Genomic DNA, 24,863 nt, shown 5'->3' on the forward strand with positions numbered 1-24,863 from the left:
CCCCCTTCCTCATCCTCAGCCCAGGAGAGCTGCTGGTCTTTGCTCCAGGGTACACTCTTGGCTCATGGCCAGCCAGTCCCCCAGGACCTTCCAGGAGGTTGTTCCCTAGAGATTTTTCCAGCAGTGACTTTCTTAAACCACAATTGCTCAGGTTTCTAAAGAGCTTTTAGTGACAGATTTTTCCAAAGTGGTTTTGAATATAAACCCAGGCTTCCTTCACCTTCAACCACGTGGTTGCTGACCACTTAAAAAACCCCTTAGGAACAATAATCTCTCTCGGGGAGAGTTTATCTTTTTTGTTTGCAGTTTCTAAGCTTTTACCAGCAGCTTCTGTCCTGGTTCCAATTCCAAGTATAGAAGGCACAGAAGGCACAGGCTGTGGAGGGAGAACGAGGTGAATTCTGCACTGGTAGCGCTACAGAAACTCCATTGCTTTCTTAATTTTTGGAATGCAGTTGCCAGTGGCACAATTCCAGCAGCTGGGCCAGGCTCCAGCGTGGAGGTGCCCACCCAGGGCTCTGTGCCTGGGTAGCTGAGAAGGGGAAATCTGTTCTTGTCCTCCGGGCAGGGCCACGCTGCCCAATCCAGCTCCATTCACCTTCAGGCTTGGGATGCTTTTGGCAGCAGCTGGAGCTGGAAGCTGTGCTCAGGCAGGAGACACAGGGATTTCCTCCCCATCACCTGCTGGCCACAGGCTCTGACAGCAGAGGTGTGTGAGCAGCAGCTGCAGGGAGGAGAAACATAACTCGGCATCAGTGACATCTGCCCCAACACGGAGGAGGCACAGAATCACAGAATTACAGAATCGCAGAACCAAAAGGTTGGAAGAGACCTGCAAGATCATGGAGTCCAACCCAGCCCTGACACCTCAACTAAACCATGGCACCAAGTGCCACATGCAGTCTGCTTTAAATACACCCAGGGATGGTGACTCCACCACCTCCCTGGGCAGACCATTTCAGTACTTAATCACCCTTTCTGTAAAAAAAAGTTTTCCTAATATCCAACCTCTACTTCCCTTGGCACAGCTCAAGGCTGTGTCCTCTGGTTCTGTCAGTTGCTGCCTGGACAAAGAGACCAGCCCCACCTGAGCACAGCCACCTTTCAGAGAGCTGTAGGGAGTGACAAGGTCACCTCTGAGTCTCCTTTTCTCCAGGATAAACAACCCCAGCTCCTCCAACCCTGTGAGGAACGACTGAGAGAGGGATCTGAGCTGAGCTGAGAAAGTGGAAATGAAATTTTTACTGCCCCAAGTAGCCTTTAGTGCTGGAGCTGCTGCTGTAGAAAATGCGAGAACAAACAAACAAAGGAGGAAAACAAGGTATAGCCATGAAGGGCACATTTTAGGAGAGCTGCTTCCAGCGGGGCTGGTCTCGCCCTGGATTGCCGGTGCCTGTCACATCCTCACCGAAGGAATTAAGTGGAGTTGTTGGAGCTCATTGCAGGATGCAACCCAGGGAAAATACCGTATTATTGGCATGAAAAACTGAAACACTCTCAGATATCCCTGGACTAAAGGGTCCAGTTGAAGAAAGTTCTTTTTATCAGAAGTTGGGAGGTGTTTGTGGCATACCCAAGTCACAATTAATACCTCGGGTGACCTAAGGACACGCAGGGATCTCAGCAGAGAACTTCTCTGTCTTTGGGACAGTTTATACATGGGGAAAGTCTCTGTATAAGTTTATTTTTTCCCTATTTTCCCCAACTGGCCTGAGACCCCACTGCCACTTCTAGGGTTCCTTTGGCAGTCAGGGAATTGTTTTGTCCTCTAAGAGATTTCTGAGGGGAACAAAGCTCTGATGAGCACAGTTAAGCTTTGGTGAGACAAACTTTGATTTACTGCTTAGAAAATTTCAAAATATTCCTTCAGGCTGCTTTTTATTTAGATGAGTATTTATAGCATACATTGGATTATTCCAGTCCAGCTCAATTCTAAGGTCTTCATAATGTAGGGGATAAGAGGTTTTTTAAATTTTTACTCTGCATATTTTGTCCTCAAGCCCCTAATTTGCCAAATACTACATTAGAGCAGTAGAATATATTTATATCTTTCTTACCTCTTCACATATTTAATTTAGCTTAAGAAATATTTCTGCAAGCAAAAGCAGCCAATAAAGCAGTCTTCGAGTTGCATTTCTTGTTCCCACGAATTCCAATTCTGCAAAATCTAGCAAGATAAAACACAGACTCCTGGAAATTGATGGGAAAATTTCTTTGAATATCATGCCCTAACATTGCAGAAGCTTCAACTTGTTTGAAATGCAAAAATGAAAAATTTTTAAGTATTTAGTAGTGAGAGAAATCCAAAATTTTAAGCATTCAGCAGACTCTTTTTTTTTCTGAGCATCCTTTTCCCTATTTTTTAAAACTGCACAGTGCTAAATGTAAGTTTACCTTACACAGAGACGTTTTGATGGATTTGGATGAATTAGACATTAAAGCGGTTGGAGGTGGAATATGGAGCTCGAGTAGAACCTCCAGGACTTGAAGTGGTCTGGGATCCTCAGGGCTCACTGCAAAGCCACGGGGATTCCTGAAGAGCAGGAAAAGCCCCAGTGGAGTGGTTTTCATTCCTAATATAGGATACAGAGAGCAAATAGGCTCCTCTGAAGGCAAGGAAGTGCAGTGTTTTGGGGAAAATACGATGCTTTTGTTGTGTGACCTCCTTTGGTGGTGCAAAGGGTTTGTTCTACAGTCAGGAATTCTGTTTTCCCAACATAAACTGAACCCACCCTGGGTGGTATCAGATATTTACACAAGGTTTCAGCTGTTTTCAACAAAAGGAAGAGTTTAAGATCAAGTTATCCTCATGCTTCTATAACTCTGTTTTCTTCTGTTTTGAGCTGTTCTTTTTAAGTACTTTGTTAGAAGTGCAGTTCATAGATAAGTCTTCTTCAGGTAGCTTAAAAAGAATCCCTGAGAAATTATTATTTTTAAACAAATTAGATTAAATAACATTTCACCCCATGTTCTATAACCCCAAGTATATCTTCCTCTTCCCTTCTGAATGAAATCTTTGAATAATGATCAAAACCAGAACATTCCCCCTTTAAAGCTTCAAATATCAGGGCTGGATGCTGTGTTTGGCATCATCCTTAGGCTTCAAGGATGGAGAAGGAGAAACTAAAGAGAGTAAGACGAGTTAATAAAGAAGCCACTGGAGAAGGTTTTTTGTCACTGGGATATTACAATTGAGATCTGTAATAAAAATTGGATATTTTGAAGTGATCAACTCGGTAAGAGGAGATGGAACCCCACTGCCTTTCCTAAATCTGAAAACCTAAAAGCCAAAGCCACCCCAAAGCCCTGCTTTCTGGCAAATCTAACACAAACAGAATATTTGAAACAAAAAGGCCTTAACCCCATCTTGGTTTGGATTCAGAGCAGTGCAGAAATTAATCAGGATCACCTCTCCCATCAGTGCCTCAGCTGAATTAAGTGTAAATATTCTGAAACCCCTGTGAGTGCACTTTGGTGGATGTGGAAGCTGCCAGATCTCTCATCCTGAGAGCACTTGTTGGTTGTGTCTCAGTAAAGTGGAACCCTAATCAACACCCTCATTTTAAAAATTAGTTGACTGCACTTCCTGCATTTATTAAAAAAAAAAAAAATTGAGGATCTTTATTTATCATTTATAGGAAATGACACTGACAGGCTGCTTAAAAGACCTGGTAAATTCTGGTGTCTCTGGGACACTGAAAATATCTGAAATATACATGGAAATATATAAAATAAGAAAGAAAGGGAATTGTTATTATTTGTGCTTTTCTTGCACCATATACAGAATGAAAAAGAAAATTCTTTTATCTCCAAATGCCTGAAGCTTTATGTAGTGAAAGTGTAGGAGAAGAATATTGATGCTTTTAAGGCAAGAGGCCTCTCCAGCAAACTGGACCACGGGGATGATCAGCAGCGATTTTCCCTTCCCAGAGGGTGGGATCATTTTCCATACCCAAGAACATCCCAGAGGAACAATGGAAAGAATCCTCCTGGGCTGAACCTTTGCACTTTAGAGAAATGAATGAATGAAGAAAAAACTGCTGCTCCCAAGAGATATTGGGATTTAATGATGCTTTGCCTCCTATCGATACCTTTTGAGAGGAGATATTGTGATTAAATATCAATATCTTCCTAAAAACCTTTCCAGCTTGCCGGTTTTCCAAAGTTAAGCTACCAATCCACTGAAGATGATTTTTGTTTCCTATCACTCAGACACAAAATTGTTCCAGATACCATTCCCCCCCCTCCCCCCACTAAAATCATGTTATCATAAGGATAGAAATGATCTTATATGAATAATATCTCTGGGGTATTCTGTGTGCCTTATACTGCCAAGTATCTCCTTCCGTATGCTCCAGAGCGAAATTAATGGAAATACTTCAAGGGGTTTGAATCCTCCCCTCAGAAAATGCTGACAGGGAAGTGAATTCAAAGCCTCTGGATTTCCCTGTCTCCTGCTGTGCCTCAGTGAGGTAACTTTGAGGAAGAAAACAAACGAGGGCAGAATCAAGGAGAAGCACAGGCTCATGAGACTGAAAGTGGAAATCAAAGATGATTTTAGACTTCTCAGCACCTTGCTCTGGGGTCGGCTGCTGCCCTCTCACAGCCACTTGTCCCTGCTCTCCAGAGAGAGCATTCCAGCCCCAGTGCCTCAGCCAGCACTCTGCGGTGGAGAGGGATATTTAGACAAAGTTTATCTCTTTTTTTTAACCTATGCGCAGTCACAGAGTGGTTTGGATTGGAATGGATCGTACAGATCATCCTGTGCATGGCAGGGACACCTTCTGTGGTCCCAGGTTGCTCCAAAACCTCATCCAGCCTGGCCTTGGACACTTCCAGGGATCCAGGGGCACTGCTTCCCTGAGAACCTGTGAAACGTGGGGTTAGAAACTAGAGAATATTAATCATAAAGATTAGAAGAATACTGATTAAAGGATAGGCATTCAGATGGTGTGTATTGCTGCTCTTTGAAGGAAGAGACAGGGCTGTGTGCAAGAATGGCAAAGAGGAATACAAAGATGCCTGATAAAGGGGGGTTGTTTACCAGAACGAAAGACAAGAATGCAAGATTACCAGAGACACAGAGATAGTGAAGGCGCCTTGGGCCCCCAGGACCAGATAAACCTGGCCTCAGAGCTTGGACTGTGACCAGAGGATCAGTGGGCATGCACAAGACAGCAAGGTCAGAAGGTCATCTCTGAGGAAGACTATCCTTCTTCATCTCTGAGACCCCAGGGATGACCACCAGAGACACCTGCGCAGGCACAGGACTGATAAGACAATTAACATACGAAGCGGAGAGAGGAAGAGCCAAGGAATGTATATGCATAGGTGTATTGTGAAACTTGATGCATCTGTAACATTCTAGAGGTTAAAGGAGAATGGGAGTGAGTGAGGGGCGTGGATGCCTTTGGGAGCTCTCCCGCATCACGCCCAGCGCTGAATAAATCACATACCTGCTTTAAAACTCACGTTGTCTCTGAGTTTTAGAGTCTTTCTGTTATATGTGTGTCCCAATAATTGACTGGACACAAGCTCAATTAGATCAGATTGGAATTTATTGAGCAAGCGACAGTAAACAAAACAGCACTTGGTGGCCGGGAGAGTCTCCTGCTGCACCACGGTCCACACCACTATCTGAGAGTCTCTGCTTTTATACTTTGCAGCTCCCTGTGATACATGTATTTTTCTGTATCTCCTGTGTTTTCGCAAAGTGCTGCTGGGGAGGGGTCTTTATCCGCTTCCCGGTAGTTGGTGGTCCGTTGGTGGTCCGGTAGTTGTGGGAATGCGGCTCTAATTACTGCAAAAAACTGGTCACTCAGCTTTTCTTCTGTTTGCTTTGCCGGATGTTTGAAGACAGAGTCTTGGCGAGAATATCAGGTGCTTCCTGTGATAGGTTTAGTGAACAATTACTGATTGGTAATCTATCATAATTCCGTGTGTCACCTGTGCCAGGATTTTCTGCCCTCTCCTCTCTGTGAACACCCTCATGATTTACTCAGAGGAGCACAGCTGCACCTCGTGGCTGCTCCTCTTGGGATCACACCAAGGCAACCAACACACCCATGTGTGGGCCTGCTATTTCTGGGTCTGAGAGATTTTAACCTGCTAGCAGCTGCTGACTTTTTCCCAAGGAAAAAAATCTCAAGAAAAAGCATCTTCTCAAAACAATCTTGGCAAACAACTCTCCTTTCTCAAAACAGTCTTTCTTCAGGGAATGTTTTGCTGTTTCTCTGGTTTAACCCATGGGATTAGAGAGGTTTCGTTCCTATTGACTAGCCATGTTAAGTCTGTATGGGAACACTTTATAAAAAGTAGTAAGAATTAGACAGTAAAGCCTTTTTTCTATGCTCTTTGCCTTCTGAAATATTTGGAGTCTCTCATCTTTCTTTCGTGTCCTACACCAACATCCCTGAATTTTGGATTAAGGAGCATAGGAATATTCTACTCAGGAAAAGCAGCGTGAGGGAGGAAAAGAATTGCTCCTCTAAGGATTCCCCAGCCTGCTTTGCTCCAGGAAAACTTGATTTTCCACATTGGATGCTGCCACAGGAACATGCGAGTGGTGTGGCTCCAGTCTGGAGGAAGGAGCTGTCCCATTTGAACTGGGTGGTACTTGGCCCACACCGAGCCCAGGGGACATTAGCATCTCAATCGCTGTAAAGTGATCGCAGCTATAGTGCCGGGCTCCAAAGGCAGCAATGAATAAACAAAACTCCGAGTATTTAGGTTCCTTCTTCTCCCCAGTTTCCACTCTCGCAATGAATTTACTGTATTCAGCCCTCTGGAAGTGACATTAGCAGAAGGTAGCAGAGAGACTGCCTAGCAACTCCACAGAAATCCCAAAGAGAGGTGGAAAGGAAGTGATTTTCATGTAATTATTCACCCCTACAAAAGCTGTTGTCAGGTAGACACTAGCGACATAGCTGTTTTATTCTTCCCCTAACCTACTTTGGTTCTTTTGAGAATCATGGCCATTAAAGAGAGGGAAAAAGAGCTTAATTCAGCCATTTTCTGCCCGGCCGTTTAAGTGGTGTTTTCCTGCCCTAATGAAGGCTCTGCTTTCAGAAGCTGCCTTGTTTAGAAAGCCCCGGGTAGTAAACTTCAGACACAAACTCACTCCTGCCTCCAAAAAACACCATTTCTGTGCCTGCTTCCCCACAATGCACAGCTCATATTTTGTTTGGGTTTAGTTCCTCATTTAATGGCCTTTCCCACTGAGTTGGGAGAGATAATTCATTTTTTTTTTTTCAAGAAGGCGTTTGGGGACAAGGCGCAGGGGCTAAAGAGCTTATTTATTTTTGGTAACGTGCTTGGTGCCAGACTGCTTGGATCCAGTGGGTTTTTCTGCTTTTATTTTCTTCAGCCAGGCACCCCAGCTTTGCCCTCAGCCACAACTCCTTGGAGCTGAGGCTGCTTGGAGATAACTGAGGGATATTTTTGTGCTGCTCTTGCCGTGTGGAGGAGCCTGGAGGAGCTGAGCTTCACTTGGCCAGCATCACACCAACCACTTTGACATCAATGGCTGTCACTTCAAGGACCCCCAGGCACATCTTCAGTGCAAAGTCTGATTTATATCCTTATTTTTCAACGTTCGCACTCCTAGCAGAGGTTCAATAAATGCAGGGAGCATAAGAGATATGGAAAGCTGACTTTGAAAGGCTGTATTCATTGGAAAATCAATATATCAGAAGTGAGCTGTACCAGAGATTGTATTTGTTGAGGCAGCGACATCCAGAGTCGTTTCTTGTGAAGAACATCCTAAAAATTCTCCGAGCTTTCACCTGTGTCTGTAGCTGAAAAAATATTCTACTTTAAAATTGTATTGTAACAATCTGCTCTACTCACTGGGTGCTCCAAGATTTTAGTTTTGAGTGGAAAACTGTGTTTTCAGACCATGCAAAAAGGTTTTCATTGAGACCCTGGGGATCAACTGGTTTAATTTTATGAAATAACTGCTTTCGTCTGATTTATAAACACAAAATGTCTTTTAAATTAACTCTGTTCAGAAGATTTGTATGGGGTGAGGTTTTTTGGGGGGGTGGTTTTTTTTGGTGAGTTTTTTGGGTTTTTGGTGAGGTTTTTTGTTTTGGTTTTGTTTGTCTGTCTGTTTGTTTTAATCTAAACATATACCAAGACTTTTATAGTCAAATAAATGTTTTGATTTGACTATTTTTCAGTCAAATACTAAAAACTATACGGGTACAACAACAGTGTTGACGAGGTGGGAAGATGACGGTAGTGGAGATTATTCTTCCCTGTTTGATTTTGCCTGTGGGATCAATATTAATGGAAATAATCAGTGTACTGCTAGTCAGGGAACAGCAGGATGCAGGCAAGGAATGGATTTATTCCCTGTGAACGTCTGCATCCTCCAAGCGTTTGGGTTGTTTTGCAAACAGAACAGAACCTTGACCTCTGAGTTCTGCATTTTGGCAGCTGCACAGCCCAGACACTCAGCTGATTTCTGTGTTCACTGCTATTTCAGAAAAAAAAAAATCACTTGATTGCAAGAGAGTGACTAGAGTGCAAATGCACACTGGCTGGGTTTATTTTCCCTGCCTTTGCATAGGGGTTTGAGTCTATGGCAGTGAATTTGGTCTTGCACTTTGTGCACAACCCGAAGGTGGCTGGGCAGATATGGTGCCTCAGCCTCTTCTCCATCCATTTTACCAGTCATCCTGCACTGAAAACACCCAAATTGTATCTCTGCCTGCCTTTGTAGGGGAGTGTCACCTGAACATATAACATTTTTCATCTTGAGGAAGATGGGAAGTGTTAAAAAAAGCAGCCAGGTGTAGGTCTGTTGTCTCCCTCCCAGTCTGTGCAGCCCATTTCTCACCCCACGCTCTCCCCTGCTGCCACACCAGGCCCAACAGAGGAGGTTGTGATGTGGTTGAATGCTCTTTATAATGAAAAAGCCAGAAAATAAAATCACTTTATTGGAATAAGATCAGAGGTAAAATGCTCAAGTCCTCCACTTCTGCCTATTTTAGTATTATTCCTGGAAATACATTAATATATATATACATAAAGATGGGTCTTGTAGCAGAGCAGTGCAATAAAAATGCAATTTAGGGAGTGATTCTTTTCATTGCACATTACAGCAGAATAATTCTTAGTTCCCTGGTGTCACCAGAAGTTCATCCTGGGGAGAAAATTGTCCTTTATTAGGAAGACCTGGGATCGAAGACTGGGAAAAGATAAAATATTAAAGCTCACTGTGTGGGGAACTTCAGCAAGGTCAGCACACCCTGATGGGATCTGTTTCTCCACATAAGTGAGCCGGAATTTTTGGGAGCACGAGCAGCTCATGTTTTGTTTTCTGTGGGGTGAAAACAGAATTTTCCCCTGGTTTTCAATCCCAGCTCCTCCCAGTCAGGTGTTCCAGGTGGGGACTGAAAAAGCAGCTTGACTGGTTGAATGATTGATGATTGAATGATTGACTGATAGAAAATGAATGAATATTTCACTGATAGAAAAGGACTTCCCAGGATATTGGAGATGAAAGCACAGGGTGAAATTGCAGCTTTGGCTTCTTCCCAAAGCTACCAGAAACCACATTTCTTAAATTCTGGTTTGCTGGTTTGTGGTTTTGGTTTTTGGTTTTTTGGTGGGTTTTGTTTGTTTTTTTTCGGGGGGGCAGGTTGTGTCTTGGTTTTCTGTGGGTTTTGCGGAGGGGTTGCATTTATTTTGCAACCTATAATTTAATAAGTTTCCTATAATTTAATCTTAGAAATTATTCTGAGCTTTTCCAGCAGTGCTTGGAGTTGCCAAAGGCAGCACTCCGTGAACTTCTCCCACCTCATCCCAGAGGAGAAGAAGGAAGCCTTTGTTAGGGAGAGGTCTGGCAGGAACTTTTGAAACCCTTTGATTCTCCAACACCTTCTATTAGTCCTCCTAATTAAACCTGTTGCTAATTGTCCCATGTCTGATGAGGTCACTCTTTAAGTGCAGGTGTTCTCTCAAGGTCAAGACGTCACATTTTGAAGGTTTTCTACAGTCCTGTCACACCTAAACCTATCCAGCAACAGGTTGTTTTATTCAGGCATTTGTGATAAAATTCTGCAGTTATTCTCTGCCCTAACCTTGAAATTTCATTTATTATCTCCTGACAGCCACGGCTTTATTTTTAAAATTCTCATTTGAAACCAATGAAGGCAAACAGCTTTTTAAAATACAGACACTGCTGAGATTCATCAAAAAGTAATGAATAATTTAAATTAGAAGAAAACGTGGAGTGATTGCTGGTTCTCTGATAACGAAATAGGAAATAAATGACTGTCAACATTTGGATCATGGTGTTTTGAAGAGCAGGCACAGGTTTTAGCTGGTCTGTGAGATCTCCCATGTTCTGAGGCATTGCTTCATGAGGGGCTTGTCATTAACACTCTGGAATTAAGGATGCTTTGGGCTTTGGTGTTCAACCTCACTGTTTAGAATGAGATATCCATAAAAATGGATATTTCTGATGCTACAGCCCTGGGATGCAGATTTCAGCCAGTGCTTGGGCTTCAATGTGAAATTAATGCCTTTGATTTTGACAGGAATTCTCTCCAGGAAGCAAACAGAACTGTGTGGGCTGTAGGAAAGGCCAGGGATAGACAGAAAACCAAGATATTAATTAATTTACTGGGAGAATCTTCCTGGTGCTCTGTTGCTGTTCCTGTTTATATGGAGACCCTGGGATGTGGCAGCTCCTTCAGCTCAGCCGTGACCCTGGGAGCCCAGAGTATCACCTGAGCAGTGTCACAAGGATCTGGTGCCACTGAGAAACCTGTGAAAGGCAATTCAGAATGCTGCCAAAAGAGAAGGGGGGACGTGTGGGTAAAGCAGAGAGAAGCTGCACATCAGCCCCCGGGCTGTAGAATGAACATTCTCAGGTGACAGCAGAATATATTTTCTTTTTTTAAAAAAAACCTCTGCCTGTCTTTTGGGAAGATCAGACTGAAAATAGCTGCCTGATGTTCCCATGTTGTCCAGACATGAAACAATTTTACGCAATTTATTTTTTTGAGAAAAGGTTGAGTTATTCATCTGTTTGTCACGGAGCAAATGCCAGTTCAAGTCTTCCTGCATCCACAGAAAGATTTCATAACAGCTGCACTGGAGCTTGTTCCAAATATATCCAGGGAGCACAGAAAGTAAAGGGAAGGTACAAAGTTAGGTACAAAAAGTAAAGGGAAGGTACAAACCCCTGGAATTTGAGATATTCCTTCAGGTGAGCACCATGGTTTTTATTCCATGCATGATGGGAATAATCAACATCAATACATCCCAGGTTGTCCCCAAGGTCTCTGCTCTATTTAGGCTCTGAGCTCATCTCAGGACAGTTATGCAATATTTTGTTTTATCCCTCTCACTCCTTGCTTGGCCCTCTAGATTCATTGCTTGATCATCATAAAAAAATGGCTCAGCCTTGCAAAGGGACTTATTTCTGCACTGGCCACGTGCTTCAGACACCTAAATTATTTTATTGTATATTTATTTATTTAGTTGGTTGGTTGGTGTTTTTTTTTAATTTCATTTGTTTTATTTCAGTGTATGACAAAACCCCATCTTACTGACAGAAAGACATTTATATTGAGACTAAAATGAGGGGCTGTCATTCTTCTGGGGATTTTCCATTTGAAGTAGATTTGTTAAACTGGGGGGTTTCTTTAGTTATTCAACAAGTGACTTTTAATTCACTTTATCTGCAGCAGCGAGTGCTCAGTAAGTTTCTCCCTCTCTTTGGACACCCATTAGAGGGTGGCCAAGTCATGGAACATGTGAGAAAAGGTTCCTTGAAGTGATTTATGGACATAACATCCCCTAGAAACTTTATGGCAGGGACGTGAAAAGAACCTAATTCTCCAGAGCAGGGTTCTGTTGTCTGCACTACAGCACATCCCCCTCCTTTCTTCCTTATCCTGCTTTCATTGCACGAGCTACAAAGGAGGCCAGGGAACCTCCAGACAGCAGCATCCTGTGTTTGCCCAGCTCAATTCATCTCCCTGGACAGAGAAAACCCTCGTGGAAATGGAGATTGTGCCCCAGACCTGCCACAAGAAGGCCAAACTGAGGTTACCCAGACAGATTTAAAACAGGAGCATTGCCTGGCTTGAGAGCTGCATGTTGCAAAGCAGCACTTTCCATTTTTTTGGTAGAAAAACGCTCCTGATTATTGTTTTGTAAGGTCCTGTCCTTTAAAAGTGTGATTTTTCAAATATTAGGGTTATTTATCAAGGTTTTTGGGCTTTAATTTTATTCTTGTTTCGGCATGGAAACTTTTTATAGGAGAGGGAAAAAGCTATAAATGTCTAGTTCCATCTTTTAAGGTAGGAGCTGATAGATTTCCATCAGTTTATCTATAAAACAGTTCCAATCCCAAGTTTATGAGTGTCAAATTGAATTAATTATCACTGACCAAAGGGTTTTTGAGGTCCAAAGTTCATGAAGGACCAGCAGAGTGTTCTCTGGTGCAGGTCCTTTCCTCTGGACTTGACTCATGGCAGAGAAGTATTGAGCTGTGTCACCTTTCAAATGTCCTCTTTTGTCCCAGCTGCTGCCCCAGGTTTGTCTCTGTGTCCCTGCCCTTCAGAATGTCATTGCTCTGCATGGAAAGGGGAACAACTTCTGGTTTGAGGCAGACTCAGCACTCCCAGAAATATCCCATAATGGTTTTATGGCCGTGAGCCAGGTGGGTGGCGCCTGGATGGCACCTGGGTTTGGGACTGGTGTCTACTGTAGCCCTGATTCCGTGCCTGAGGTGTTTTGGTTTTCTGAAGTTCTTTTCCCAAGGAATTTTCTGTGAACAGGAGAAGTGTTTTTGTAACTGTAACTTTGTTTTCATTCCTTTTCCTAGGAGGGATTTCTTCTTGATGTCCCTCTGCTCTGACCAATGTGATTGAAGAGGTTTGCCTTTGTGTCACCAATCAGATTGGTCTGTGTAGAATAGTGTAAAAGGGAGACACGTCCCAAAAATAAAAGTGTCCTTTTCAGCCTTCTGAAGCTCGGGATCTGTGTCGTTGTGGCCTAAAACAGCTTCAGTCTACCAGTGCCCATCTGTGCCCATTACAGGCTGGAATGAGAACGATTTCCCTGAGGTGCCCTTGGTGAATGACCAAGCTGAGGTGGCACAGACCAATAAACAATTTGAGACCTCACCAAACTCTGCAGCTGCAGTCTGAAGCTGAATATCAGCTGCTCCCTGGGCAAGGAGATGGAGAACTCATGTGAAATGTCGCCTTAAGGGCTCTAAAGGGCTGACATGTCTGCAGATATACACCAGGGTTAGTCCAGCTCTCGTGGTTTTTTCAGCCACAGAAAATCTACCTGTGGTTTCTACATTTATGTTCCCATTTGCCACTTTGCTGATCACTTTTTTGCCATTTTAGAAATCCGAACCAATTAAATGTCACTGCTCCTCTGAGTATACAACCTGAAAGAAGCTTGTAGAAGATTGTATTATTCCATTCAGCAAATAAAACTGCTTCTCCATTCCTATTTAAGCATCAGCTCTAAGTTCTGAGGGAATTTCTTGACTGATGTCATAGAGAGCAACAAAATAACATGCTTCAGTCTGATCCCAGTTTTACAGAATATCTGAATGTTTCCTTGCAGAATGTTTCTCATAGACTGTTTGCCACTTTTTAGGCTGAATCCCTGTAGGATGTCATAGTCTTTGTTTCCTTTGAAGGAAAAGAGCATCACTTGTGGCCTGAGCTTGATCTGCTTCTCTGCCTGGGAGTTCCAGAGAGATTTGCTCTCTGCTCCAGCAGCTCTGGAGCTGCTCCCTTCCAGCACAGTTCTCCTTTGCCCCCACTTCCAGCAGGACTGGAATTCCAGGGCTAACCGGAGCTGTGGGAGCTGCTCTGAGTGCTCTGCCCTGCAGCTGTGGGAGGACAGGAGGGGAAGGGAAAAGGGAAATGAGACAAGGGAAAAGGGAAAAGGGAAGGATCAGATCCATGTGCTGATCCAGTTTCCCAGTTTTTGTCTGGGCCCCAGCAGGCAGTGCATTTTCAGCTGACCCACGCTCCTCACAGGTTTTGGGAGCTTCCAGTCTTGTTAAAGAGCCTGTCTGTCAAAAGCCTCTCCGTGTGCAGCTTTTCCTCAGTGATGGTGAAGCTCTGGGATGTAACCAGCTGTGTCTTATTCGGGGTGACAGCAACGAAACCCTTTAAGCCTCTGATGTAAATCAAATGTGATCCTAATGTTATTTCTAAACAGAAACACTCAACAACTCCAGAGAGCAAGGTCTCACTTGATCAGATGCAAAACAAACACGTCCCCTTTGTGTGTTTAGGAGGATTTGATGGCTGTTATTAGTCCTGAAACTGTTCTCTGTGTTCCCTCCTCCCTGGCTCCAGATTCAGCTGCACAGCCACTGCCTCTGATTATCACTCAGGTTTGGTGCTTTGGTTGTTCTGCTTTAACAAAGGACTTAAAGAGATCATTTATCCCAGGGAAACAGGAGCAGGATTTTACTGGATTGCAGCCATGTGCGTTGGGGTTCTCCATGTCACTCTCATGTTAAAACCAGAACTTCGAGGGGCACCTTCAGCTCCAGTGGGAACACGCCCACACTGCTCAAGTGAAATAAATTGCTTTGTTGCAGTACTTTTAAAGGAAAATGAACCTGCTCATTAATGTTCTGAGGTTGCTCTGAGGAGAAGAATCTCGCTGTATCAACTCATGCTTCCTTTTTTTCTCATTTAAAATTGTTTGCGTCGCTTTAGGATATAAACATTCCCACAATGATGTTACAAAGCTACTGACTCCTTAACCTCTACGGAACTTTTACTTTTTGATGGTACAGTGACCAGGACTGTGACTTTGTGCCTGTTGGATCCATTCAATTTTGCTAAAAACATCCTTTCCCTGGATAAGTTATCCCTTCTTTCCCCAGCTTAGTGTATGCATTATCTAGGGACGGCACATATTGTCTTTAGGGCATTTATTCACTCTAAATTTTTGAATTTGAATAAATAACTGTCTGATGGGAGTGAGATAAATAAAGGTGATTCTATTTAGGCAGCAATTACTAAAACTACACAAAAGCAATTAATGAATTTAATGGGTGAGGTTCTTCTCTAGGAATTGTCTCCCTCTCTACTTTCAGCTGGGATGGGGAGGGGAATTTCCCTCTCAGCACGTTATTCTTTTTTTAAGGCTGTGATTTGTAAAAGCTTTGCCAGACCCTCTTAACCTGCCAGAGCCACCTGTGCAGATTTGGAGCCAATATTTTGCAGGAGGGTGGTTTTCTTCTGTTCTTTTTTTTTTTTCCTCCTGACTGATTTTCTGAGGCTCTCCCTGTTTGTTCTCTGTCTCCAGGTGTGGGTGGATGCTGGCACACAAATCTTCTTCTCCTACGCCATCTGCTTGGGGTGCCTGACAGCCCTGGGGAGTTACAACAACTACAACAACAACTGCTACAGGTAACACCACCCACACTGCGACTCTGCTCTTGGGGTGGAATTTGGGACCATTTCTCTTTCCCTTTTTTCCGTGGATAACACATGGTTTTGTAGGACAGAGATCTGTAATGTTATTTGGAGCTGCTCCAGAGGAACTCAGCTCCCAACATGTGGTGTTTTCATCACGTTTTGGTCAAATCTGAGCCTTCCACAACTCCTCAGTACACACAGAGCTAGAAATTTCATGTAAAAATACAGGATTTCAGACGGGTATAATTGAATGTGTGGGCATTACGTAAGTTGCTTTTTAAAAAGTGCTACAAAAAAATTGTCATTAAAAATGCTCTCTGTTTGGTCTATGCTCTGGCTGCCACTTTTCCCCATTTTTTTGGAAGTTTGCAGCATTTCATGACTTATTTCTATATTCCCAAAGAGGGAATTGCCAATGACTTCAGGAGGTTTTCATCTCTCCTGAGTCAATGCCCAAAGGATGTGATTTGCACTAAATCCCCTCATCACGTTTTTGGCCTGGGCAGCAACATGAGCACTATTCTTTTCTTCTAGAATCTGTTGTTATTGAATTAGTTTTCTTAAAATTCCTACAAGGACAGTTTGGTTGTAGTGACTCCATTAAGATCTCCAGACAGAGAAGTAAAATTTCATTTCTCTGTAAAGGAAATAACACAGTCCAAAAGCAAAAGAACCCCAAACAAACCACCCCTAATCCCTGAAATTTATTTAAATTTTAAATTCCTGTTTTACTTGGCGAGCTCAGGAGGCAGTTTTAGGAAATTCTCCTAAATGCTCCTTGTTTCCATATCTTAGCAAGACAAAATGTTATGCTGCTGAAAGTGGTATGAGTCCCCTACAACCTTCAGAGCTGCTGGTAATGAACCTTTTCCCTAATAAGCACAAAGGCACCATTCCTTTCCTCTCTTAATCAGTTTTATTTATATCTTTCCAGTTGTATCCCAACCAGAAACTCTCAGTGCCTCAGGGAGTGCAGGAAGGCTTTTCCTGAGGTTTTGTAACCCACTACAAAAACACAGGAGTTTGAGTTGATGGGATTTTCCTTCCTGAGCCTGGAGCTTAGCTGGTAAAACTCTGCTCTAAGCTCCAGGATTCTGCAGCCAAATAGCTTTTAGTCCATCCAGGCACCACAATTCCCTTCAAAAAATGTTCCCCAAATTTCCCAGCTGGGAAACAGACATGAATGTGTCCTGATGTGTGATTTTTAAGGAGTGGGACAGCAATGAAGAGCAGAACGTAGTTGAGCTGGGCAGGGCAATGCATAAACAGAGCTCTGATGCGCGAACTACAATTTTGTATTCTAACCAGCACTTTAAAATAGTAAAATCAAGCTGGGGGGGAGTTTCTCCTGCAATCCCCACAGTCTGATCCTAATATTGACATTTTTTGCTTTGTTTCAGTCCTTTTTTTTTTTTTTTTTTCCTTAAGGGAAAATTACAGTGGAAATAATAGCAAGAGGTATTTCAGTGGGGAAGTCTGAAATGCACGTGGGTCTCGTGAATTTCAGATTTCAGCCTGATATAATTCATTAGTGTGGGAAATGAATTGCAAAAGTCACTTCATGTCTTTGAATAGGAAATTAGTTTTTTATCATCACTGAAAAACATAGAAAACCAGCTCCTTCCTGGATGTCCCAGAGTTTGTACCCCAAGTGACTTCTCTGAGAAGGTGAAAGCCCTGGCAGTGCCATCAGCAGGCAGTGTTTCCCCACAGGAATTACAGACACGTATTCTGAGGTTTGCTCTGACTTTTATCCAGCTCAGAATCCTAAATCCACTCCCAGGTACAAGCCCAGGGTCAGCTCCCCTGTTCCCACTGTGGAGCAGGAGATAAAGGACTGATTTCACACACAGACAAAACTTTTAGGACCTGAGGATTTGTCCTTTATTAAGTTTCTAGTCTAGGAGGAAAAGAAAAAAGGGAAATTCTCAGCTGGGTCTTAAGGAATCCATAAAGGAAAGGAAGGGACTGGAGAGGTGCCAGGGGCTCTGTGGGCTCAGAGAAGCTCCTTAAGGATGAATTTTCAGAAGTGTCCTGCCTGTCAGGCAGGGAGAGGAGAAGTGATGCACATCTTAAATTATTTAGGTGATTGGCAGGAGTTTAATTTGGAAGAATGAGAAGTTTTCATAAAAATTTGAAGTTTTCCTTTCACTTGAAATCAGTCTGGGCTTCAGTCAGGCTCTGATGTCCTCCTGCCAAGGGTGCACATAAAAAAATCATGTTGTCCTTCCAATGGTTCCTGAGCATTTGTGTTTTAAAACTCACTGGTTTCACAACCAGTGGATCCAGATCCCCCTTCCAGTTTTAATTCCCATAGCAGAAAAAATCCCTTGGACTTCAGGTCCCTTCTGCCTCTGGGATGGAAACCAGGAGCTGAGGGGTTGGTGGTGATGGCTCAGAAGGCTGAGCTGGAACAGACACTGCACAGAGCTGCAGAATAAAGTACATTATTATTTATTGAAAGGCCTTTAGGATCCACCTTGGGCAGGACAAGAGCCTGGCCAGGGCTACACCCAAGGTGGACCCAAAATGGTCACAAAATGGACCCTAAATGGTCACAAAATGGACACAAAATGGTCACAAAATGGCTGATCAGTCACGAGGTCTCACACTTTTATAAGTTTAGGTCCATTTGCATCTTGGGGTTTAATTGTCTAATTACAGCTTCAGGTTGTAAGGTCCCATCCTCCTTGTTCCTCTCTCCAGCCCACCCTTGTTTGTGCTTTTGGGCTGAAATTGTCCTTGGTCCTCAGCAGGGAAAGGATTTGTTTTGTGTCCCTGCTGTGTGCAGAGCTGAGTGACACTGACTGTGAGCTCAGAGCTCACCCCTGGGCAGCACAGAACCTGAAATAAATGAAAGATAAAGCTCAAGGCATCAGTAGAATTCCTGCAAAGCCAAGGGAAGGGAAATTGGAGGTTCTATTTGTATGAGGCTCCCCAGAGAAGCTGTGCTCAGTCTGGGGATGAAACCATTCAGCTGGGGTGGCATCTCATAATCTGAAGGTGATGAGTTCAATGGAACACCATTAAAATCTGAGGTTTTTATCTTTTCTTTGTGGTAGAGCCACACAAGAGTCACAGTTTCATGTTTGGACCCAGTGTTTATTAATTCTTATCTATAGCACAGTCTCACCAGTCATGAGCTCCAGCTAACAAGGTGGAAAATGGATCCCTCTAACTCTTTCCAAGGTCTTTTGAGTGCTAATTACCCAATAATGAGATGACACCTCTGTTATTTATACTTTTTGCTCAATAACTGACCCCAAGGTCTGCAATGCAGACTTTTTTTTTCCCAATTAGAAAAAAACACCCCAAACCAAGAAGAAGGAGATGAAGAAGGACTTAGACAACATCTTAAATTCTCCATATTGCCCAATATATATTACTATATACTAAACCCTTAAACTCTAAGTTTTTCCACCCTGTGAGATCACACACTTCTATCCAAACTCCACAGCCACAATCCCAGTGCTGTCACTCAATTTTGGGAGCCTTTTCCACGGCCTCAGGTCAATGCAGAGTTTGCTGGGGGTCAGTGTGAGCACAGGAAGGCTGGAATCCTCAGTGCCCAGGGCTCCAACAGTGGTGTTACCTGAAAAGAACAGGAACCTCACTGGCTGGAGGGGAGGAAAATCCCCTTTTCCCCATTTCCTTGGAGAAATGTGTACTTACCCTGCAGATATTTGCACTACAGGGGTTTAACAGACTTCCCTGGGATCCTCTTGTTCTGTGCACTGTCCAGCTGGGCTCTGCCCTGCTCCAGGAGGGAGCAGCAGACCCTGCCAGGGGCTCCAGCCTTTATCTCCCACTCAGGAGCCAGCAGCTCTCAGATTTCCTGTGCCACAGCATTCCTCAGAAGGAAATATCTTATTCAGGCTGCATTTAAAGGAGGGAATTATCTAAACCAAATGTTACCTGAAGAAAACCTGTGCCCAGTAGAGGCTGGATCTGGCTGCATCCTCCCAAAGCAGGATCTCTCTTTTTTTCCCAGAGTATTATAAAATCCATCTTTCTGGCCTCTCTTACCCACAGGGTTTCCTCACACTCAGTTTTAATTTCTCGGTGTTGAATTCATCAGTTCCTGAGGTGAGAGAGGTGGCCTGAGAGTCCCTCCAGAGCTCTTTGGAGCTGAAATTCACTGAGAAGGTCAGGAAGGGGCTGATTTTTCATTGTTTTGTATCTCTGCAAAGCACAAAGGTCTCTGTGCTCCTCAGTCTTTTATTTTGGACTGCTATTTTGCTTTAAAACATCTTCAGTTTAGAACTGGCCTGGCAGAGCAAAACAACAGAGAGAATTTCATATAGAAAGCAAATAAACGAAGGTTAAAATTGTATTTTCAGCAGATATTTCACTGCAAACGAACAGTGTTAGAGAGACTCCAGGCACGAAAGTAGTGTGAACATCACTGCACTTGTCCGAGTCTCCACTACAAAAAGGAATATTCATCCTTTTTCTTTGCTGGGCATACGTTAGCAATTTGTTGATGTTGTGCCACAGAGATTATATTTTACTCTGAAATTATTGTGAAAACAGAAAACCTTCCCAAAATAATAGTTAAAATTGAATGTTTAAAATTAAAGAGTTAAAACAGTTTAAATGAAGTGTAGCTGAGGTGATGAGAGGGAGTCAAATGTTGCCATGGCCCAGAGGCTGAGCTGATCCTTGGCTTTGCAGCTGAGGCAGGTCAAGGTGCTCCCTTTGCCATCCAGGGGAATGTGTGTGCTGCTGCTCAGGTCAGCCCCAGGGCTGGCAGAAGAGCTTTGGACAGACTGGGTGACACTGCAGGGCTCATCAGGGAAGGAACAAGATGCTGGAATTGCTCACCTCACTCTGAGCTCCAAAAACTGAGGAGATGATGTTACAGCATAAAAACACTAAACGAGACAAACAGCAAAGCTGGGAGATCAGCAGAGGAGCTTTGAGGGAATAATTGCCAAGACTTTGAAGTAGGAATTGTCTCTGATTCTCAGCAGCAAATCTGTGACAAAGATGTGATCCTTTCCTGAATTATTGAGGCTGTGAATTCAGAACCCGCTGGATTTTACGGGGCCCTTTCTTCTTATTGATAACTTGCACAAAAATTTGCTTCAGAGCCACGGTGGGCTGGGGATAAAGCAGATTAAGGGATGGGCTTGGTTGTAGTGACAGGGCTCCAGGCTTGCCTTGTGTTTCAGTGGGTTAGAACCCTAATTTACCTCAGACATCTGGGTTAGATTATTACTTTCTCAAGTACACAGCTGTCTGTCGTGGCAAACAGTCTGCCAGGAGTGACTGTCAGCATAAATCATCACTGCCTCATCATCTGTCACGCCTGGAGAGCTGTCAGAGCAGCATGAACAACAATATTTCCCTCTGGGGGAAATCACACCTTTCTGCAAGAGCATCTTCCCTTTCTTTAAAGTGATTTTTCTCTTGTGACGTTTCCAGGCTGGGCAAAGAAATCCTTCTTCACCTTGGCCTTGGCCTTGTCGTGGTTTGAAGTGTGGGATGTGTTTGTCTGAGAGATCTCTGGCCCTGCGCTGCCTTGGCCTTTTTTGAGACACTTTTTTAGACATGCACACACTTTCAGATTATGTACGGTGCTTTTCATTCCCTCAGCCTCTTAAATGTGTCTAGAAACCAAACTCCTGCTGTATTTTGCATGGATATATTTTCATAATGTTCTTTAACAGGGGCAGGAGGAGCTAAGATCTGAGCACAGGATGTCCCCCCACCCCAGGAAACAAATGTTATCATTTTTATAAGAGTTTATGAATGAGTTCATGCCTCTGGAATCTATTAGTATAATTATCATGGAAAAAGTGTTCCTAACAATTATGACATGTTTTTGCACAGTTTGATGTGTTTTTAAAAGATTTTACAGGAAAACAGCAAGTGACTTGCAACAGGTTTTCAAGTTAAAATACAAGCAAGGATATTCTGCTGGTGTCCTCCCGCACATGCTCATTCCTGATTGCTCTCAGGAATGGTTTGAGTTGGGACCTTGCTGTTAATGAACAATTTGCTTTCCATTCCTGCAGCCCAGGGTTCTGTCGGTCTCTGGCTCAGCAGATGAAATAAACCCCAGCTCTGGAGATCAACTGCAGTGTTTTTTATTTATATTTTCAGAGACTGCATCATGCTCTGCTGCTTGAACAGTGGCACAAGCTTTGTTGCTGGTTTTGCTATCTTTTCAGTTCTTGGATTTATGGCTTATGAACAAGGCGTGCCCATTGCAGAAGTTGCAGAATCAGGTAAGAGCCAAAAGCAGATTTCTGAGTTAACAAAAAAATGCCCAGAGGATGTGGTCAGAGTTCACAGTCTGTAGACGAGATGACTCAATGGAATAACTGCTGCAGGAAGAGTTCTGAACTATTTTCATGACTGTACGTTTGTACGTGAAAAATCCGAATGTTGCTGTGCATAGAACCAAATTCATGAACTCAAAGAGCCCCTGCTACACAACCTTACTGCAGCTGAGCATCCAGAGTGGTGTTTAGCAGAGATAGACTCAGTTGTGAGTGTTAATCCTCATCTGCATTCCTCCCTCTTTCAATGAGACAGACTGCACTCCACAAATATTTGTTCCTTCTGGAACAAAAGAAAAAAAAAAAAACATATTAAAGAAAGAAGCTGCAGCTGTTAAAATGAGAAACCAGACAGGCACACAGGCCCAGATTCATGAAACTATCCACAACTACCTAAATTAAAATCTAAAATTCTCAGTATCCAGGGTTCCAACACATTGGAGCTGGGCATCCAATGTGGAAGTTAGACAATGGAATTTAGCTCACACCTTCGTGGCTGTAACATCCTCAAGAAGAAGAAAAAGAGCAGGAGGCTGCCCAGGGGAAAAAAGACAAAAACAAAAACAAAACAACACAAGCAAACAAATGCAATGCTGAGCTGTTGAGGAGGAGAAATGATTCTCATGGAGTTAATCCCAGGAAAACTGCAAAACAGGCAGGGTTTCACTGATGCTCTCATGGAAAACATTTATCTTTTCCTAAATCCCTCAATACAACTGCTTTGCACTTCATTATAGGAGCTTGTAAATGCTGCTGTAAATGAAGAAGCAGCAGTGTGTGACAGGTCTGCACTGCAGTTATTGCAGCAGGAGCACAGAGTTCTTTACTGGCTGGGAGAGAACCTTTGTGCCCATTTTAAAGCTGGCTGGCTTCATAAGAACCAGCCAATAAATAAAAACAGAAAATCATGAGCAAGGTGAGAAGGTGTCTTAGCAAACCTGAGAAGTTACCAGTGCTGTTACAAAAATGTTCTGTTTTGAAGATTTCTCTAAATATGTAGCTACAGCAGCAGCACCCCCAAAAACACCGAGCAGGATGGGAAGCAACGTTTGCCTTGCACCAGGTTAGGGAAAAAAGAGACTCCAGGATATGTTCCTAAGTTATATAAGGCAGTCACAGGAGCACAGGTTATGATTTATTCAGGGATGTTTGCAGTGCTGCACATCCACACAAAAATAAAAGGGAACATAAAGCATGGGTGTTGCTGTAGGACACAAAAGAAAGACTCCAAATATTTCAGAAGGCAAAGAGCATAGAAAAAAGGCTTTCTTGTTAATTCTTACCACCTTTTATAAGGTGTTCCCATCCAGACTTAACATGATTGGTGAATAGGAACGACACCTCTCTAATCCCATGGGTTAAACTGGAGAAACAGCAAAACACCACCTGGGGAAAGACTGTTTTGAGAAAGGAGAGTTGTTTGCCAAGATTGTTTTGAGAAGAAGCTTTTTCTTGAGAAATGTTTCCTTGGGAAAAAGTCAGCAGCTGCTAGCAGGTTAAAATCTCTCAGACCCACACACTGGGATGTCTGATGTCAAATTCAACTGTGAAGCTGAGCATCCTTTGGCCAGGATTCAGGCAGGGCTATGCCATTTCTGATAAGCCTCATCACCACTTGTTTAGATTATGTGAGATGTAGAGTTTGTCGAGGTGTTCAAGCTTGTGTTGAGTTCCTCTTATCAGCCAGGACAGAAGAATCAGGTTGTGGTGGCTGACCCTGACCAGCAGCTGAGCACCCACACTGCTCCCAGTCCCTCACCTTCCACAGTGGGGTGGGAGCAGGAAAAGTGAGAAAAGGAGTGTGTCCGGATAAAAGAGTCTTAGAAGTGATGCCGAGTGAGCCTGCTCAGCCAGAGCCACCCTTTTGGTGTCAGCAGTGCTGTTTTCCCACAGCTCAGGCTGCTCTGCAGGAGCTGAACTCCATCTCAAACTCCCCCACGAGTATAAAGTTTGCATTTCTTTGTTCCTTTTCAGGACCAGGACTTGCATTCATTGCTTACCCTAAAGCTGTCACCATGATGCCCCTGTCTCCTCTGTGGGCAGCTCTGTTCTTCATGATGCTCATCTTCCTGGGCTTGGACAGTCAGGTATGAAACAAACCCCACTCCTATGATTTTTTTAGCCTCCCCAACAGGTGGAAATCACACCTAAACATCATCAGCCTGATGAAAGACTGAAGCCTAACTTTAATTCTTTTCTATTTTAAATCTTAGTTATGATGCTGGATATTGCCTCACGATTCACTGCAAAGGTTAGTTCAGCCTGACTCCAGCTTTCATCATTAACATGGAAATCAGTCTGAACTTCAGCTGGGCTGATTAAAATTCACGCTTCAGTAAAACACCAGCTTGTTTTTAAAGCACTTTGCAGTGAATTTTGATGCTGAATATCAGATAGTGATCATGTAATTTTCTATGGTGGATTTTTACTGCAGAATACCAGAGCAAGGAATGTTCAGTCATATCCTGCAGCAAAGGGGCAGCCCAGAAGTCGTTGTCCCTGTGTGACTGTAAAAAATGCAGAAGCTGCTTGAAGAAAAATGTGAAGTGCCTGGGATTTTTAGCATGCAGCTCAGCCCTGGGCATGACTGGGTTCAGAAAGTTTGTGATGCTAAAGCTCAGTAGCGCTTGTTCTGCATGACATTTCCAATCAGTAAACTTAATGCTTTAATAACTGCTCTTTTTAATGATCTAACAGGTTCTTAAAAGTCTTTTTTTTTTTTTTTTTTTTTTTTTTTTAAAGTGAGGAGTTCCTGGATTCTTGACTATTCTGATGTCTATTTTGGGGCCTGTTTTAGAAACCTTGCTGCAGAGCCCTGAGTCAGAAGCTCAGGCCTTTTGGGTTTTTTTGCTGTTTAAAGACTTATTCAAGTTCCTGGCCTCCCTTGTTAGAAGTACCTGCCTTGGGGAGCTCTAGGGAACTTCTCTCTTCTAGTAAATGGAGAGAACTTCCCCCAAATTTCCTACTTTACTGGACTGGAGGATGCATGGCAAACTTGGCAAAACAGCCTGGGGTGACATGATCCCGTGAAGGGTTTGTACATTATTTAATTCCCATTCAGGCCACATTTGCAAGGTTTAATTTTCATTTAATCCACCTGCTTCTGGGCAAATGCAGTCTGGGATAATATTAGAGGATCCAACTGTTT

The 24,863-nt window shown here is 43.3% G+C and overlaps 1 protein-coding gene across 2 annotated transcripts in view; it reads left to right on the forward strand.

The window, feature by feature from the left end:
* The window catches only part of SLC6A11 (solute carrier family 6 member 11), a 92,758-nt gene that overhangs the window by 60,749 nt on the left and 7,146 nt on the right, over positions 1-24,863 (forward strand). For both annotated transcript variants that reach the window (XM_066326930.1, XM_066326931.1), the window contains 3 exons: positions 15,316-15,419; positions 21,537-21,661; positions 23,690-23,802. In XM_066326930.1, coding sequence (XP_066183027.1) covers positions 15,316-15,419; positions 21,537-21,661; positions 23,690-23,802 — 342 coding nt within the window. The remainder of the gene's footprint in view (positions 1-15,315; positions 15,420-21,536; positions 21,662-23,689; positions 23,803-24,863) is intronic.

This window comes from Sylvia atricapilla, chromosome 11 (genome assembly GCF_009819655.1).
Source record: "Sylvia atricapilla isolate bSylAtr1 chromosome 11, bSylAtr1.pri, whole genome shotgun sequence".
NCBI lineage: Eukaryota > Metazoa > Chordata > Aves > Passeriformes > Sylviidae > Sylvia > Sylvia atricapilla.